This window comes from Berghia stephanieae, chromosome 1, assembly GCF_034508935.2.
Source record: "Berghia stephanieae isolate SIO BIC M18660-M18661 chromosome 1, UCSD_Bste_1.3, whole genome shotgun sequence".
NCBI lineage: Eukaryota > Metazoa > Mollusca > Gastropoda > Nudibranchia > Aeolidiidae > Berghia > Berghia stephanieae.
The window spans coordinates 105,404,588-105,424,746 of NC_088360.1; the positions used below are offsets into that span (position 1 = coordinate 105,404,588).

Below are 20,159 nucleotides of genomic sequence, written 5' to 3' on the forward strand. Positions count from 1 at the left end.
ATGTGTCTAGCAACGGACAACCTATTCCAGATAACTTTATTTTTGAAACAGTTGATCCAAGCCAAGATGATTCGGAGGATTCAGATTCTGCTACCTACAATGAAGCGCATGGAGGAATCCAACAAACCTCTGGCCTCAAGCCAGGTAAAAAGACCAAGGGTAGGGTCAAAATCAAAATGGAATTTATCGAAAACAAATTAAGAAGATATACAACGTTCAGCAAGAGGAAGACGGGTATTATGAAAAAGGTAAAGAAACTTTTTTTACTTACTGGTTTTAGACTCGTGAACACACTTGACCTACTTTTTTTTCTTGAGAAAATAAAACACGATTTTGTTGTAGCCGACCAAGTGCGAGTGTGTTGTATTTACTGAAACTCAAACGAACAGATTTCATCGACAATGTTTTTGTTTTTAACTTCTTAGGTTTTACACTTTTAAATGGGGACAAATATCTTTTAAAATGGAAACAAAGTTCAAGTTTTTGTTGATTGTTGAATTGAAATTTCAAATAGCGATGACTTCTCTTACTCTTACTCTTCATTTAGCACACGCTCTGCTTCCTTTAGCCAGTCTTTAGCGTGCAAAAGTAAAAGATGAAGAGCAGAGCCCTGCCCACCCCCACCCCACCCCTCCCCCTTCTCTCTCTCTCTCTCTCTCTCTCTCTCTCTCTCTCTCTCTCTCTCTCTCTCTCTCTCTCTCTCTCTCTCTCTCTCTCTCTCTTTTATTTATCTTTCTGACACACTCACTCACTCACTCAATTTAACACCTCGTCTGTTATTTTTTATTATAATCTTTTATGATTTAGCCTTCCGTCATCATATATGCTATGACACAAATAAAGCGCATTTTCGCTAATTCATCATGTTAAAATGCGCTTTATAGTTTTCGTTTTTTATTCCCCTAGCTGGTTAATGGACCAAATTTCCATTTCATACAGTGCAACATGCCCATTGAATTTAAATGTCATTTTTTAAAAAAAATTTTTGGTACTAACACTTTAACACAATGACTATGTTTATAGGCTCTATAATCAGGCACACCAGAATCAAGTGCCTTATTCAAGGACAATACCAGGGCAGTAGGGTTTTACAAACATTTTCACCCACACAGTCTCTGACTCTGACATCATTTAACATCACACCTGATTTCTGAGATTCCTTATAGTTAAAAGTTATAGTGATGAACGACTATATTTAGCCACTCATTATTTTTTCCCTTTTTTCTTCTCTTTCAAGGCATATGAGCTCTCCACACTAACTGGAACACAAGTGATGTTGTTAGTAGCTAGTGAAACTGGTCACGTGTACACATTTGCCACCCGCAAACTCCAGCCAATGATTACAAGTGAAAGTGGAAAAGCTCTTATCCAAACATGCCTCAATTCTCCTGACTCTGCTTCTGGGGCTTCGGCAACAAATTCTTTGGAGCAGAGAATGAATCCATCTGGGTTTGAGGAAACTGAACTCTCATGTGTTGTACCTGAAGAAGAGCAAAAGGTTTGATTTAATTGCTTATATGATATGCTTGCTGCAGTTCCTTGTCCACACGGTTGAGAACATGTGTTCATTTTAGTTTGCCTCTTTCAAGAGCATCAGCTTTCCTGTTTAACTGTTCAATCAACTTTGTGTGAGTGTGAGAGAAATCGAACACATCCGTTACAATTTTTTTCATTCAGCCTAACAAGTGTACCTCCACCCAAACGTGTTCAATGGCACTTTGCAAGTCATAGTTGACATAAGAAATTGAGAAAAACTAAAGGTTACACTTTTAGATGATCTATTAAGTTATGCTGATAGCAATGTGCGGCTATGGGTCTTGTGGAATGACACTGGCTTACGGATTGGAAGGTTCTGGGTTCGAGCCTTGGTCAGCGCATAGTTGAGTCCTTGGAAAAGGCTCTTTGCTCACATTCTGTCACCGTACTCTGGTGTAAAATGAGTACCTGGCCGTTAACAGCATTGTCTTTGTTTGAAAAAAATTGTAATATCGCCTAAAAGGCATCATGTCCCTTCCTATTGTTAAACGTTGCTGTTGGCCAGGGACCCCTTGTAAAGCACTTTGAGCACATTTAATGGATATTGCGCTATATAAAATCTTGATTTAAAAAAAAAAAATTTCTGATACCGATGGAATATCAAGAATGTGATTTTGAAATAGTATGGAGGAAAAATTAATTTAATCAGAATGAGAAAGGTGGAATCCAAGAATATGGCAATTGTCAGGGTTGCCGATTTTCTGTATATTTACGGAATTCAGTAAGTTGAAAAGAAGAAAAAAAGCATACTTCTGTATCTTTCCAATCACTGGGGGAATGGAAAATTGAAGCTCAACCTTACGTAAGATGTGCCCATTTGGAAAAGGAGTCTCCTTCCCCTTACCACCAGGATACAAGTATTTAAGGAAAATCATACTTGACCTAATGTTATCCTTAATTATAACGCATGTCATTTATTGATTAGTAAGTACATTGAGCTTTTTCTATTATATAGCGCAATATCCACTATACATGCTCAAAGTGCTTTACAAGAGGTCCCTGGCCAACAGCAACATTTAACATGTAGAACGGGACATGATGCCTTTTAGGCGGTATTGCAATTTTTTTTCTGACAGATACAACACTGTTAACAGCCAGGTACTCATTTTACACCTGAGTACGGTGAGAGAATGCGAGTAAAGAGTCTTTTCCAAGGACTCAACTATGCGCTGAGCGAAGCTAGAACCCATGACCTTCCAATCCGAAAGCGAGTGTCATACCACTTGACCACATAGCCGCATGACATGAAATGTCTTTTTTATGATATTCCATTGTTCAGATAGGGATCAGTTTGTGTCTTTTATGTAAAAGTTCAGTAAATTTTTGCCTCTTGAATTGGCAACCCTGAATCATGTGTTCAACAAATACATTATGTAAGTCTGTATTTTTGTAAATGACATGTCTCCCTTCTGAATTTAATAGAGGAACTTGCCAGTAATTTGCATTCCGGCTGAACATATGAAAGGACAGAATAAGAAGAAATTTTGATTTTTATGCTTGCTCAACTTGCAACGAATCGATAGTATAGAAATATTCTCCAAATAAACTAACTTCTCCGCTTTTAACCGATATAACCGATTTTTATTGAATTCTTTTAAAAAATTGTGTATCACTGTTTCATCTTTTTTTTTTCATGAGAAAGCCCTTCATTATCATGCAAGATGTTAAACGTTGATCTAAGAGATTATATTATAACAATCATTATAAGTAATAATAAATATCATTTCTACAGTGCATAACCATTACGACGCCGTGCTCCATGCGCTTTACATTGACATTATAACACTAAATCATAACATTTGTAACAATAATCTTACAACACGCATACTGTCAATTGACACGTGTTATGAATAAAACCAAGTCGTACAATACAGTATACAGTTGTATATTTCAATAAAACTGCTGATGAACTCATACTTTGTTGAAATTATTATTTAATCTTCCAGGTTTTTGACGTCAGCAACAGCAAGCCTGTGTTTCCCTCTGGAGCACATGTTGTTACAATAGCCCCACCACAACACCAAGAGCATCGACAACAGCAACAGCAGCAAGACCAGCGTCATCAGCAACAAGCCCTCAATTTAGCGGAACAAGTCAATAAGTTAGCAAAGGTCCAAAGAGAAGCGACCTCTATCGCTTCCTCTAAAGCAGTCTCCCACGCACAGTTCGAACCTGCCCCATCCATAGCCTTGCCACAGACCCAGGTCATCAACAAAGAACCAGGTGTGAGTAGTAATGGCGACAATGGCATCAATTCCACCAACACCAGTATATCCACCATGCAGATACCGGTCATCCTTTCTCAAGGTAGGTCATAATAATAATAATAATGGATGATACCACAATCACAGGATTATTGTAGAGAGTGGCGGCGGCTGCTTGAAGCACGGTAACAGAAAAATACTAATGAAGAGTTATGTTGAGTATGAAAAAGCCTCAGATGGAAACCGTACACACAATGGACGTTTTGGGTACAAACCCTTTTTCAGTAAAATAATAAACAAAGGAATGTTGAAACCAAATGAATATTATGAATTCATTTTTTTAAAGTGTTCCATGTGATTTGTTGGAATAGTAATTTTATTGAAAAGCATAGTTGACATCATTTCTGATTTCCCTAATTTCAAGCTGTTTTCCCATTATTTTGAAATTCCAGAGAAACCAACATCATCATCATCACCATCCCCATATCCACCACCACCATCATCATCTATTATTTCATCTTTATTTAAAGCCCAGAAAGTTTCTCTTAGAATTTTCCTAAATTTTGTTTCTGAAATATTAGCAAAAGTCTTTATTTTACAGATAGATTGAAGGGGATACTAATACTAGAAATCATTTTTAATTGTCTTATTTGACTTGACTTACTTGACGTATTGCTAATCGCCTCCTAATCTTCGGACTGGGATGCATTGGCAGCTTCTCTGATTTGTTGAGTTAACTCTTTCCACTGATGACGATCTGCTGCGATGGATCTCAGGTATTCTAAATCTTATTCACATCTCAGTTCTTGTGTGTCATCAAGGCGCTTGATATCTTTATTTATCGTAGTGTATATATGTTTGTTGAGGGTTTGCCATTGCGTTTTTTTGTTGTGTCCGCTTGGTGAAAAGAATAACGCCATTGTCTTATTTACTGGAAAATTTCTGTCTTTCCTTAAAATATATCCAATAGTCTCCACCTTGTTTCTAAAATTTGAATCGATAGCATTATTTCTTCCCATTTTAGATACAGCGATTTGATTGGGTAGTGGATATTTAGAATTCTCCTGAGCTGTTTCCTAAGGAAGGCATCTAGTTTATCTTTTTCGCTTTTTGTTACTAACAATGTTAGTGCCCATGTTCCACAGTTGTAAAAAAGTACTGCTTTAACAACTGTCTTGTTTTAACATTGTTTAAAAATAAACATTTCCATTCCAGGTGGGGCCATTCCTCTGCTCCAGACCCCGGGTGTGTCGGTGGGTCAAGCCATTTCTATACCCCAAATATCCCAGCCATCCTCGTCCTCTTCAACATCGTTATCTTCATCATCCTCGTCCACTTCTAGTGTTTTCAAGCCATCTGCCCTCAGCCAAGTCGTAACAGCCTTAAGTAGTAAGACATACATCTCTCTCTCTCTCTCTCTCTCTCTCTCTCTCTCTCTCTCTCTCTCTCTCTCTCTCTCTCTCTCTCTCTCTCTCTCTCTCTCTCTCTCTCTCTCTCTCTCTAACATACTCACACACATGTACGCTTTCTCTTACTAATAGAATATAAAAAAGTTTTATCACAATTGACATTAATGATATTATTTGTCTTTATATCATGCAATTTAATAAAAGTGCATTGACTACCAGCAGGTGGAGATGAACAGTGTAAAAAAAAAATGCTTTTATTTAATTTCATGATAATAATTATTGATATTTAATTTATACCATTGAAACAGAATACAAACATTATTATGAGAGGAGAATCGGTATTCACATATAGAAAGAACAATTGGCTGTGTATTTATTCTGAGATAAAGTGGTTCACCTTAATAAACTAAAAGTGATTAATGAGCATGTTTAATAGTATGGAGAGAAATGTAAAGGGAGTAAATGTGACTCATAAATAAGGGAACAACACGAAACAAAGGATGTTTCAGCCTTTGGCCTTTTTCAAGTAATTGCGAAATTTCGTGTTTTGTGTTATTTATGAGTCACATTTACTCCCTTTATCTTTCTCTCCATTTTATTGACTCATTTAGGCACCTCTAGTTCATGTTTAATAGTATGTGGTCTTTATTCCAGATCAAGCCGCTGCTCATAGTCAGACCAATAACTCTGGTGATCTCAACACTCCTCTTCCAGTTTCTACCCCCTCCATTAATATCATGCAGAGTAAGTTTGTTTTGAACTCCTCACATAAATTTATTATAACATGATGTTGCAAGTAAATTTTCGTTCTTCTCCCCTTTCCCCTTTAAAAAAAAAAATTTACATTAGACCAAACAGATTGATTTTAATTGGTTCGTACCACCTGCTTATTTGTGTTACAAAATCCTCTGTCAACGAAAATATTTATAAATATGAATATTATTTCATCTGTGCAAAATATATGCCCATGAATACCCTTCAAAGGATCTATAACTATAACCGTCTCAGAGCTTATTAAAATTTTTTCAATGTCCAGTAAAATTTCCTAAAAAAGTTCCTTGTTTTAAGGTCACGTGATCTTACGTCCCTTTGTATAAGATTATTATTATCGTAATGTTTTATTGCTTGTTTTTGTTTTTTTATTTGCTTCTTCAAATTAAAAAAGCAAAAACAAGCAACAATTACTTTATATTTCAATATCTATAGATCTAGAAATTCTTCATTATTAATAATGCAGTGCAATAAAACAGCTGTGAAGGGTTTATTCTACTCTTAACTTTGACCCCAGATATGACCCCTGGCATAGTGATGTACCATACTCCCCAAGGCGTTGTCTATGCCACCCCCACACAGAATTTACATGACAGAACCATTTTTAATTTCTCACAACCACCTGCAGCCATTTCCATGACTCAGTCAGACCAGGTTGGGGGTAAGTGGAAATTTTTATTTTTTTTTTTTGGTTTCAATATCTATATATCTAGAAATTCTTCATTGTTAATAGTGATGAAGTGTAGTGAAGGTTTATTTTATTTTCAATTTTGAAGTGTACTCAAGGTTTGTTTTATTTTTAATTTTGAAGTGTAGTGAAGGTTTGTTTCATTTTCATTTTGAAGTGTGGTGAAGGTTTGTTGTATTTTTAATTTTGAAGTGTTGAGGAGGTTTGTTTTATTTTCAATTTTGAAGTGTTGTGAAGGTTTGTTTTATTCCAATTTTGAAGTGTAATGAAGGTTTGTTTTATTTTCAATTTTGATGTGTAGTGAAAGTTTGTTTTATTTTCAATTTTGAAGTGTAGTGAAAGTTTGTTTTATTTTCAATTTTGAAGTGTAGTGAAGGTTTGTTTTATTTTCAATTTTGAAGTGTAGTGAAGGTTTGTTTTATTTTCAATTTTGATAGGACTCGTTCGTCCATTGAATTTGAATCTCCGAGATGATCATTCATAAAGAAATGAAAAAGAAAAGCATAAATGAGTTATGGAATCTGTTATGTCTCTATTTTTCATTTTTGTTATTTCTTTATTATTATAATTCAGCATTGATAATGCAGTGCAAGAAAGCAGCCATGAAAGTTTGTTATACAATCAGCTATATCAAACTTGTTCAGTCTTTGATCTGTAATTTCTGATATAATACATGAGAAGTTACTTGTGGACTTAAGAATTTGAAAACAGAGCGGTGTATATGAATTATAGAATCATTTCTTATGATAGCTTGATTTCATAATGTTTTTCCGTTATATGTGCCTTTATAACTAGGCAATTATCTGATACACTTTTCGGACATTTATTTGTGTCATTACCTAATTCTGTAATTTAAAGAGTCTGCGGATTAATTGATTCTTCGATTTCATCACAGCAAGGTCATATTTGTTGGTTATAATACAATTTTAATACTCAAAAAACTTATTTTGCACAAATATCCCTGAGACTTTTGTTTTCATGCCAACAAATATTTCGTCTTTTATCGTTTAATAAATATATATATATATTTTTTTTTTTTTCTTTAGCTGGCCAACAATTTATAACGATACCAGTACCAATGAGTGGCACTCCTGTAAGTGATTTTTGTTGTGATTGCTATTTGTGTTACATTATTATTATTATTATTATTATTATTATTATTATTATTATTATTATTATTATTATTATTGTGCCATTAACTAAAACTGTGAATTTTATTTTATTCAATGTAGAAATTAGTTCTTAAAATAATATTCCCAAATCAGCAGTGGCATTGAGCACTAATCATATCAGTGGTGTCATTTTATAACTGTGTAACTGGTTTTGACAAAATTTTACAGGATAAAAAATAGAGACATTGCACACTTTCTTGTGCTATTCATACTGTGTACCACAGACTTAGTAGAGGCTTTTACAGCAAATGCGTTCTGAACAATTAAATTTAAATTAAATTGAGCTTTAAATAGTGCAATATCCACTAAATGTGAACAAAGCGCTTTACAAAGGGTCCTCGACCAAAAGCAACATTTAACATGTAGGACGGGACATGACGCCTGTTAGGCGATATTACAATTTTTCGGACAAAGACAAAGCTGTTAACGGCCAGGTACTCATTTTACACCTGAGTACGGTGAGAGAATGTGAGTAAAGAGCCTTTTCCAAGGACTCAACTATGCGCCGAGCCGAAAGCGAGGGTCGTACCACTAGACCACATAGCTGAACAATATTAGCTTAAAAAGAAATGGATTCTTTTTTTTTTTTTTTTTTTTTTTTCTACCAGTTGCACACTTGGAAAATGACACATATCAATATTCTAATGCGTGTTTGGGTGTTGTGACTATTTCTTATTTTGATATCTCCATTTCAGTTGATGCAGTTGGCAAATCCTCCGACGCCTGGAAATAATTCAGCAGACGACACCGGACAAGGCAAGCAACCGCCTGCGAAAAAGTTGAAAAAATAAGAAAGATTTATTTTTGGGTGCGTTTACATTTATTTGCATGTGACAGGAAGTGAGAAAGAATAAATTGTTTATCATAATAGTCGTGTGGATGATTGAGTTTGTAAGAGAGCAGAATACGTGGAGTCAAACTGGAAGTGAGTGAAAATAGATTGTCACGATAGTGGTGTGAATGACTTGGTTTGTAAGAGAAGTATTACGGAGCTGATTTCATTGGTGTAACCAGATCATTCATATAGCCCCTTACTTTATCAGTATTATATAGCTATCATAATTAAGTATTCATTTCATCTGTAAGTCAAATGACCTAGATAAGAAACGTTGGTGCAAATCTTTCTTTTGATTTACATCGGATGTACTTTCATCTTTTGATAAAAGATATATATTTATGTTATTTCGATTGGTTTTGGGGTTTCTCTTTTTTTTTAAAAATTGACTCAGCTTCTACGGCAAATAAGAACATTCAGTGTTAAACCTAGTAACACCACCATGTTTGGGATGTTTTACATAATTGAGAAAGCAATGAAGTAAATACCACCTTTTACCTACAATATAGGTAGTAGTCCTTCGGGCCCATGAGGTCGGAAGTTTATCCCGATTTCTATAGCATAAAACTGACAATAGTAATTGCTTGCTACCCTTCGGATAGGACACTAGTCTATTGCAAAGTACTTTCCACCAGATTTATCAAACTCAATCACTGCTGGGTGGGCAGAAAAAATATCTCGACCTCACTCAGGATCGATCTTGGTCCCTTTGCTTGTGGAGCAAATGCTCTGCCAACTGAGCTATCTGGAACTTTTACTTATATGTAGGACTATGTCAATTCTAGGCTGCTAGAAGCTGTGGACTGTAAAAAAGTAAATGAACAAAATGCTAAACAAGGAATGTTTCATTGTCAAAACCATGAGTCAGCCAATAACAATAGTAAGAAATACATTGATATGTTTTCTGCATTATTATTATTTTACAAAGTTTCGAAAAAGAACAAAACGTCAAACACAGAGCGTTTTGGACTGAAAACCCTTCTTCAGACAATAACAAAAATAAGACGACATGAAAGTACTAGTCGACAAGACATACCAAACGCTTTTCTGCTGTCTTTCTGGATGTTAAGTGATGTTATGTTTTTCTTAATTTTGTTGTTGTCTGAAGAAGGGTTTTAAGTCCAAAACGTTCTGTGTTTAATGTTTTGTTCTTTTTCGAAGCTTTGTATAATTATAATAATAATAATATTGCTGAAAACATATAGCGCTATAATTCCGAGACACCAGACTTTAAGGGCTTAAATTACAAATTACTTTGGCTGAAACATACTCATTCACACACACAAGCACGCACGCACACACAACACAACACAAACCAGACTCCTATCTTTCTTATAGGTTTCTAACTACATTTAATCTGAAAAATTTTACAAACTAAAAGAGCAAGATAAAGTGGAAAGTTAATTGGCCATAAATTGAATATTGAATAGATTCGTCTTTGTTTTTTATTTATGCTGACCATTTAAGCGAGGTGGTTGATATGGTGGGGCTTTACTTAACTTTTCTTTTCTTTTGTATTTAAAAAAAAAATTATTTTATTTCTAGTACTGCACCCTCTTTTCTTATATGGTCAAAATCAAGTTTCAATGAGAGGACGGCAGAGATGCGTTTGTGATATCATCACAGGTTGATAGGTGGGAGTAACTCTTTCAAAGTTAGGAATTGCTGTAAGAGAAACGATGGTGCTATTTTATACAAGTCAAAGTGTTACTAAGCTGCTAGAAGCTGTGGACTGTAAAAATTGAATATAACAGCTTTAAAAAAATAGAATAAAATACCAAACGCGGAACATTTTGACTCAAAACCCTTTTTAAAAAAACAAAGACATAAATGCATTAGCTGAAGAAGGGTTTTGAGCCTGAAACGTTCCGTGTTTGGTATTTTGTTCTTTTTTTTTTTTAAGCTGTTATATTCAATTTTGTTTTGTGATATTTTATACACGCTCTGAATGTTTGTAGATTGGAATGTAATGGAGTATTGATATTGTTGCATGTTTTGTACAATGGTTTAGTTGATCAGTGCTGGTAGTTTTAGATCCACAGTTTTGGAGTCAAAGGAGGAATTTCCTCCTTATTAAAAGACTGCACCCTATCCCTCTCTTCCCCTACCCCCAATAAATGTATTGGCAGTGAGAGAGTTGATGTGTGGTGGGGTCCTTTGACCTTCCATGGGGGGACAGGGGGTCACGCTGTGTTTTCTATCCCCTTATATCTGTTTTCCGAGTTGCTTTAGGTCTTTGTCTTGGAATGAGATTACTTAGTTTTGTCCCCAGCCCTGGTTGGAGTCCTTGACTGGGAGGGAAGCAGTCAAATGTATAGTTATAGTTTTGGGAGATTATATATTTTTTTCCTTGTAAATCATCTCCCTGTTATGTATTGTTAGTTATGTATTCTGTAAACATTTGAGTGCGTTCCTCGTAGTGGGATTTGTGCTGGTGCCTGGATGAGACTTTAAGGTGATCTCAAACTAAGTACATTTAAGGTGTGCTCTTGGAATCAACATCTGTTCCCTATTTGAACCAATTCCCATTTGTCTTACTTTTTCTTGGGTGCTTTGATTGTAAATCTAAAATATTTTGACTATTCCAATTTTCGTCTTTTTACTGGCACTGACATGACCTAATTATGCCGCAAGCACCCTAATACCCTTAAGAACAAAATCTTTAGAAGTTAGCTCGAGTATCAATATTAATTTATCTTCCCAATAGTTCTAAAGGTGGGGGGATTGATGCAGTAAAAATGGGGCTTTGAGGCTTTTGTTCAAAATGTTTCTCTTTTTTTTTCACATTTTGTCACCACCAGCACTGATTAACCCTCTCCTTACCACCTACAGAAAAATCGTCTTATTTGTTACGACACAATAGGCATTTTTCTTATTCAGATTTATTTTGTACATCACAAACTTTGAAGAATTAATAAGAACATAATGTTGTTTTGTAGAGAAAAGAAAAATTTCTGCTGGGTAAGCCTGTCATTTTGGAAAAATACTGAAACGGATCGGTAAGGAGAGAGTTAATAGACTAATAGAGAAATATGATAATGTCCCATAAACCTTTGTAATCGATTCCTCCCCGTTTCTGTGTCATGCTATGTTGTCTGGTTCTTCTTTGTGTCTGTGATGTATGATCTCATGTTGAGCAGTGCCTTCAGCTGAACTGATGCGATGGGCAATCTACTCATAGCAGGAGATATAGCTCTGTGTCCAATTTATCAGCATCACTATTACTAGCTGTGTCTTCTATCCTCCTATATGTGTTCTCTGAGTTGCTTTCTGTTTGTCTTGGAATGGGATTACTTGGTTTTGTCCTGGTCCTTGCCGGAGTCCTTAGCTGAGAGCAAAACAGTCAAATGTTTGATATTAGTTTTGGAAGATAATGTTTTTTTCCTTGTAAATCATCTTTCTGGTATGTATTGTTAGTTATGTTTTCTGTTTTGGATATATTCTGTAGACAAATAGACTGTGTTCCTCTCAGTGGGATTCTGTGCTGGTGTCTGGATGAGTCTTTTAGGTGATCTCACATTAAGTACACTGATAGTATGCTCTTGGAATCTTCATCTGTTCCATATTTGAACCAGTTTTCTTGGTCTTACTTTCCAGAATTTTTTCTCTTATCTCATTTTCTTCCTTTTTACTGGTGCTGAAATGACCTATATGGAATGCAAGTGCCGTAAAAACCCTTTAAAAAGTTTAAACAAAACAAACATTTTACCGGTTACTCCTAACACTCGTAGTGTTATATTTTTATTATTGTTGCCATTACTGAACTCATGGTTCACAGATTGTGCCTTGACATCGGGGATCTGCAGTCCATGCCTGGCTGTGTTCTCTGCATTGAGGCCTGAATTACAATAACATAGAAATGGAGCCATTATCTATTCCTTATCCATGTTGTGATCATTATAAACAAACACATATGACATATGCCTTCTTGTTCTCGAATGAACACAGTTTTATAGAATGATGAAATAATGTTGGTTTATTATAACGCCAAGGTCTGTTTTCAATTATGCTTGTTGGTTGGTGTTTGACAAATGCAAAAACTGGGTGAGGATCCTGACCTCCCATAGTGGGGCAGGAGATCACATTATGTCTTCTATCCCCATGTATCTGTTTTCCAAGTTGCATTCTGCCTTGGAATGGGATTACTTTGTTTTGTCCTGGCTCTGGCCGGAGTCCTTGACTAGGAGGGAAACAATCATATGTATAGTTTTAGTTTTTGGGAGATGATATTCTTTTCTTTGTAAATCATCTCTCTGTTGTGTACTATTGCATTTATTATTTTGTTATAATTATATGATAATATATATTTTATATATAGCTTATATATATATTTCTATCGGTTTCTAAACATTTGAGTGTATTCCTCTTACTGAGGACCAGTGTTTGTGTCTGGATGAGACTTTTAGGTGATCTCAGACTAAGTACACTGATAGTGTGCTCTTGGCTACATCTGTTCCTTATGTCGACCCTTCCCCCTTATCTTACTTTTTCTTGTGTGCTTCGAAATTGTAAATCTAGAATCTTTGACTATCTCATTTTCGTCCTTTTTATTGACGCTGAAATGACCTAAATGTGTCGCAAGCGCCGTAAAACTTTAAAATACAAATATTAAAAGTTTAAAATCAAATCCAAAAACAAACAATAAATATAGAAAATTTCTTTTTTAAATTTAATTTTTATTTTCGTGTCGTTAATAAAAATTGGTTAATGTATGTTTGTTAAGGAATAATGGGTTTCAAGTGATACACTATTATAAAAACCTGTTTCATAATACATGACTTTCCAGTAGAAACCTATTTCTCTTTCTGAGAATGGACATAATTTATAGTGATACAGAGCCATAAGCGATCACTATCCCACATCACACAACTGTTGTGTCTATCTTCATTGTTTAAACGCATCAGTATGAATTGGATCGGGTGTGTTACTGGATTGGATTGGGTGTGTTACTGCAGTGATGATGAAATTTGCTGATTTTATTTGTTTAATCGTTTTATAAATATGCTTATTTTTAAAGATATATTCAGGATGGTAGCGTGTTGTTGACATTCGTGGTTGCTGGGTGGCGTTCCTGACCTCCCATAGTGGGCAGGGAGGCACTTACTGAGTCTTCTATCCCCCTATATCTGTTTTCCAACTTGCTTTCTGTCTTTGTCTTGGAATGAGATTACTTGGTTTTGTCCTGGTCCTGGCCCGATGCTCTGGCTGAGAGGGAAACAGTCAAATGTATAGTTAGATTTTTGGGAGATGATATGTTTTTCCTTGTAAATTATCCCTTTGTTATGCACTGTATTATGTTTTATTTATATTATATATGATTTGTAAAACATTTGAGTATTCCTTTTCGTGGGGACCTGTGCTTGTGTCTGGATGAGACTTTTAGTGATCTCAAACTAAGTACTTTGATATTGTGCTCTTGGAATCTACACCTGTTTCTTATTTGAACCAATACCCCTTTGTCTTACCTTGTCTTGGGTGCTTTGATTGTAATTCTAGAACTTTTTACTATCCCATTTTCTTCCTTTTTACTGTCGCTGATATCGTAAAACCCTTAAAATTGGTGAGTTGATATTTTTTTATGAAGATGAAAGTATTTGTTGTTTAAAGGCAACAGTTAAGGGGAAGCCAGATGGATATGTGTATCCTTTTTTTATGATTTAAGGGTGATGCCATTTGATAAAGAGAGTCTTTGCACCAAATATTTTCATGTTTTGTCTTTAAGAGAAGAAAAAATGTCAAGCTTTTAAAAAAAAAGTTTATCAAAGGGCATCACTGATTAAGATATTAAGGAGCAGGCACCCGTATTAGATAAAGATCTGAGCAAGTGTGTATGAAAGGTGCCAGACAAAGCAAGAAAGAAAAAAAAAGCCATACCAAAAAGTCTGATTTTTTGGGGTAGTTTTTTTCCTTGTTTTTCTTTCTTGCTTTGTCTGGCACCTTTCATACACACTTGTTCAGATCTTTATCCCTGATTATACATGACAAACAGCTCATGACCGAACATTTGCTGTGTGTTAATCATAATGGTTTTTATTTTCCATCAAGAAAACTTCTTCACGATTACATTGTATGATATATAAAGACATTTTGTAAACCCCTAAGACTAAGAGTCACATCCTCGCCCTCCTCACCCCTCTGATTTTTATACAACCACAAACAGGCCATTTATTTTATATATATATTCACTTTTGCCATCTTCATTATGTACTTAGTTACTTTTATTTTCCAATTTTATTTATTTTCCTGCATTCCTAAACACAACTTTTTAAATAATCATTTTCGTTCCATAAATAATTCTCTCGAATCCATATTCTAATTCTTATAATGATTCTAATGATTCTTTTTTTATAATTTATACACTTGTTCATGGTTTCCTTTCATTATTTGCTTTGGGACATACAACAAAGTTTAGAGGAAACCAAAGAGTAATAAGGAGAAAATTTGGAACATTCGAATGAGTTCGAGGAAACCCGTATTCGTGTGTACTTACAATCTGTATCATTGAGAGAAGATATGTATACCAATATTATAATTTTTTGGTTATTTTTCAAGCTAGATGTATGTCTATTTTTTATGGTAATAATGCTCCTCTAGAGCCGTCAATCCCAGGGAGCTGGAGGTACTGTAGCATGAAGCAGACAATAGCAATTTCTTGCTCTCCTTTGGATAGGACACTATTCTATCGCACAGTTCTTTCAGCTAGATCTGACAGACTCAGATACAGGGTGGGGTTCCTACCTCCCATTGTGGGCAGGGAGGTACTTACTGTGTCTTCTATCCCCTTATATCTGTTTTCCAACATGCTTTCTGTCTTTGTCTTGGAATGAGGTTACTTGGTTTTGTCCTGGTTGGAGTCTTGGCTGGGAGCGAAACAGTCAAATGCATAGTTATCGTGATGATATTTTTTTTCCTTGTAAATCATCTCTCTAATATTTATTATTATATTTGTTATTTTGCATGTATAATGTAAGCATTTGAGTGTATTCCTCTCTGTTGGATTTTGTGCCTGTGTCAGGATGAGACTTATAGGTGATCTCAAACTAAGTACAGTGGTGGTATGCTCTTGGAATCTACATCTGATACCTATTTGTTCCCAGTTCCCCTATGTCTTACTTTTTCTTGGGTGCTTTAATTGTAATTCTAGAACTTTTTACCATCCCATTTTCTTCCTTTTTACTGGCGCTGATATAACCTAAATGTGTTGCAAGCGCCGTAAAACCCTCAAAAACAAAAACATACATATTTTTAGTTATCTCCTTATTTGGAAGGAAAGATCTAGTGTTCGCTGTGACTTTAAACCGAGGGGTTTAAGGAAGTGAACTGGTCAAATAAAAGATGTCACTTTTGATCGATCTGCGTGGGGTTCCTGACCTCCCATAGTAGGCAGGGAGGCACTGACTGTTTCTATTCCCTATATTATCTGTTTTCCAACTCGGCTTTCTGTCTTTGTCATGGCCTTGGTCGGATAGCCTGGATAAGAGGGAAAACAGTCAAATGTATAGTTAGTTTTGAGAGATGATATATTTTCCCTGTAAATCATCTCTCTGTTATGTATTGTTATATTTGTTATTTGAATGTATAATGTAAACATGAGTGTATTCCTCTTAGTGGGACTTTGTGCTGGTGTCTGGGTGAGACTTTTAGGTGATCTCAAACTAAGTACACTTAGTGTGCTCTTGGAATCTACATCTCTGGTTGTGGTTCCTACCTCCCATAGTGGGCAGGGAGGTACTTGCTGTGTCTTCTATCCCACTTAATCTGTTTTCCAATTGCTTTATGTCTTTGTCTTGGAGTGAGATTGCTTGGTTTTGTCCTGATCTTGGCCGGAGTCTTTGGCTGGGAGGGAAACAGTCGAATGTATAGTTATAGTTTTGGGAGATGATATTTTTATCCTTGTAAATCATCTCTCTGTTATGTACTGTTGTTCTTTTCATTGTTAACATATGATTTGTAAACATTTGAGTGTATTCCTCAATAATGAGAGTGTACATCTGTTTCCTATTTGAACCAATCCCCCTTTGTCTTCCCTTTTATTGGGTGCTTTAATAGTAATTCTAGAACTTATTACTATCCCATTTTATTCCTTTTTACTGGCGCTGATATGACCTTATGTGTTGCGAGCGCCGTAAAACCCTAAGAATCTACATCTGTTCCTTATTCGAGCCATTTCCCTTTGTCTTACTTGTTTCTCAAATCCTTTTAATTGTACAACAAGAATGTTTTTACTATCCAATTTTCTTCCTTTTTACTGGCGCTGATATGACCTAAATGCGTTGCAAGCGCCGTAGAACCCTTAATACAAACAAAGCAATTTCTCTGTTATGCACTCAGAGCTGCCAACCTACTGCAAAAAATGCGGAATTGTACGCATTTTCAGTGATTGTACGCTTGTACACATTTCCCCCAAGATTGTACCCATTTTTAGTGTGCAGAGTCACTTCAGTTTTCTTTAGTTGTTATTCATATTATTACTAGCCTATTGAGAAACCTTGGTGACCAAGTGGATATTCATATATTTTTTGACCAATTATGATCTTCATGCTGGGAGGTAGTATCCTGAAAGGATTGGATTATAGTCTTGGGAACATCATTGTTGCTGTTATTGAGCTTGTGTGGTGTGACTTTATGTAATTATACCTTCCTCTTACTTTCACAATGGTTAGTTTCCATCGATTTCAGAATTGTACCCATTTTTATGAAATCTCCCCCATTTTGAGGTCCCATTGTACACATTCTCATCAGATGGGGTTGGCAGCTCTGTGCACTGTCCAAGGAGGGCTTTAGAGTATAGCTGTTCTTGGTACTGTCATATTTTTTTCTTTTCAATATATAATGGTTTAAACATTTGATTTCTCTTAGTGGAATCCTGTGATTATGTCTGGTAGAGACATGTAGGTGATCTCAAACTTATTGAAAATGAAACTTAATGCAAGACTATATATCTAATTTAAACGATTTTGAAAAGCTAATTAACCCTTGTGAAGGTGAATTGCTGACTTTTAAAATTAACTTACAGTATAGCAGCTACAATTTTGCCTCCAATAAATTACGAATTTTTTTGATTTTTAATTAAGCAGGTCTGGCCTGTGTTTGCACCCCCTCTTCCCTCCCCCAACCCCTCTTCACTTTTTCCTGGGTTTTCCGCCATCATATTTTCCGTGGTTACTTTCCCGCCTTGATGTCATACTGTACAATCTGTTGCACGGAGGACTATTGTGGTTGTCTGATTTCTGACTGACATGATCATGTAATCGTGTACTTTAAAAAAAAAAAAAAATTTCCATTGAAACTTGAAATTCTAACACTTTTCCATTAGTATTGAAGAAGTATCATTATTTTCCATTGTATACAAGGATTTTTATTTTTCATGGAAGTTAAAAACATTGTTTGTCTAGGTAATGTTTTTTATTATATTATTGACCCTCTAATCACTATATTTGTAATGATAGCTCAGTAGAGTGCTCGTTTCAAAGGGATCGAGACTGGTCCCGGGTGAATTTGGGTTTTTTTTTTTCTGACGTTCATAGGCCGACATGTACATATATACAGGTCTGACATCCGAACGCAGTGATGGGCCTAGTTTAACATTGTTGTAATAAACAATTTGTTGCGTCATTTTGTCAAAATTTTCATTACAACAATAGGCCCAGAAGGAATTGGCTTATCAGACCTGCAAATAAGTGCATGTTGCCATAGACATATATAGGCTCGTGGAATCTTCTGTTCCTTCCAGTCCCTTTTTTCTTGCATTACCTTTCGGTCTTCTTTATCAGCTTCCTTTTTTTCTCTCCTTCCAGTCCCTTTTTTCTTGCATTACCTTTCGTTCTCTTATCTTCAAATCTACAACTCTTCTTTATCAGCTTCCTTTTTTTTTTTTTTGGGTTAAATGTGGCTAAAATGACCTTATAGTGTCGCAAACGCATTAACATCTCTAAAAGAAAAAATTTGATGATAAGTAAGTGGAAGAATCGTGCACCCCAACTAACTCTTTGTAGCGTTTTTTTTTTTTTTTTTTTTTTTTTTTCCGATACAGTGTCCATTGTGTTGAAAGCATTGGTCGCCATTTTGAAGAAATCTGTACTGTAATCAAGGGACTGAACCGTGTAAAATGTCAAAAATTAACTCCCTTAGTCCTTACCGCATACTCTATATAGTGTCTTGTAACCTAGAGATAGTTGACCTGTTTTTAATTCCCATCCACCAGCTGTGATTTTAACAGGGTCAAATGTCATAACATTAACGATGCATCCTTTGATAACGTGAATTCTATTTTAGCTTGTGCATTAATCCATTGTTAAATGATATTGTGTATATACATGTTGGTCAGATTTACCATAACTGAATTATTATTTATGACAAAATATAAATAAAAAACTCTGAAGGCCCGTCAAGTTCTTTTTTTTTTTTTTTGGATCGGTTCTTTTAACTTTATTGAGAGTGGTCAAATGTCCATTTTTTTTTTCACACCTCAGCAGCTTTTCTCGTCTCCAAATAGAGGGTGGTTGGATGGGAGCATCACCCTTGAATCATATACCTATGATGTTCGCATGGGTGTACGATCCGATAGTGATGTCGTTTCTTCTTCTCTTTACTAGCCTATCCTGCTTCTTTGGTTTGTGATTGTATTTTTGACAGGGGATATTTTTTTTTCTGTAAATCTTCTGTCTGTTTGTTCTTGATTATTTATAATTTAGCTTATGATATCTTTAGGTTATGATTTTGATTTACATTTGTACTATTTTTGTTAGATTGCTTGTTTTTTTTTGTTTCAGTGGTCTCTCATATAACCTCAATTGTGTTGGAAGAGACCTAAAGCAACAAACAAACAACTCGTCTCCAAATAGAAGACCACTCTGGGGTTCCTGGCATCCCATAGTAGGCGGGGAGGCATTTACTGTGTCTTCTATCCCCCCTATATATCTGTTTTCCAACATGCTTTCTGTCTTTGTCTTGGAATGAGATTGCTTGGTCTTTTTCCTGGCCTAAGTCCTTGGCTGGTAAGTATGAAACAATCTAATGTATAGGTGATCTCAAACTATGAACAATGATTGTATCCTCTTTTCCTATTTGTACCATCACCTTTGTCTTTCTTTTGTTGTGTGCTTTTAATTGTAAATCTATATTTTTTTTTTTACTATCCCATTTCTTCTTATTTACTGGCACTGAAATGACCGGGTGGTTGGATGGGAGCATCACCCTTGAATCATATACCTATGATGTTCGCATGGGTGTACGATCCGATAGTGATGTCGTTTCTTCTTCTCTTTACTTGCATATCCTGCTTCTTTGGTTTGTGATTGTATTTTTGACAGGGGATATTTTTTTTTCTGTAAATCTTCTGCCTGTTTGTTCTTGGTTATTTATAGTTAAGCTTATGATATCTTTAGGTTATGATTTTGATTTACATTTGTACTATTTTTGTTAGATTGCTTGTTTTTTTGTTTCAGCGGTCTCTCATATAACCTCAATTGTGTTGGAAGAGACCTAAAGCAACAAACAAACAAAAGGCACTGAAATGACCTAAATATGTCGCAAACGCCTTAA

At 35.4% G+C, this 20,159-nt stretch overlaps 1 protein-coding gene across 2 annotated transcripts in view; it reads left to right on the top strand.

Moving 5' to 3' along the window:
• Positions 1–19,481, top strand: part of LOC144962661 (serum response factor-like) — a 19,670-nt gene extending 189 nt beyond the window's left edge. Inside the window, exons 1-9 of one of the 2 annotated variants that reach the window (XM_078895775.1) lie at positions 1–248; positions 1,238–1,498; positions 3,483–3,843; positions 4,956–5,129; positions 5,804–5,893; positions 6,438–6,581; positions 7,655–7,701; positions 8,476–8,588; positions 19,388–19,481. The exon at positions 1–248 is cut by the window's left edge and continues 172 nt beyond it. In XM_078895775.1, the coding sequence (XP_078751901.1) occupies positions 1–248; positions 1,238–1,498; positions 3,483–3,843; positions 4,956–5,129; positions 5,804–5,893; positions 6,438–6,581; positions 7,655–7,701; positions 8,476–8,571 (1,421 nt within the window). In that variant the 3' untranslated portion in view covers positions 8,572–8,588; positions 19,388–19,481. Of the gene's footprint in view, positions 249–1,237; positions 1,499–3,482; positions 3,844–4,955; positions 5,130–5,803; positions 5,894–6,437; positions 6,582–7,654; positions 7,702–8,475; positions 10,146–19,387 lie in introns of those variants that run through there. The other variant, XM_078895774.1, reaches the window with a different exon arrangement.
• The last annotated feature ends 678 nt before the right edge of the window (positions 19,482–20,159 follow it).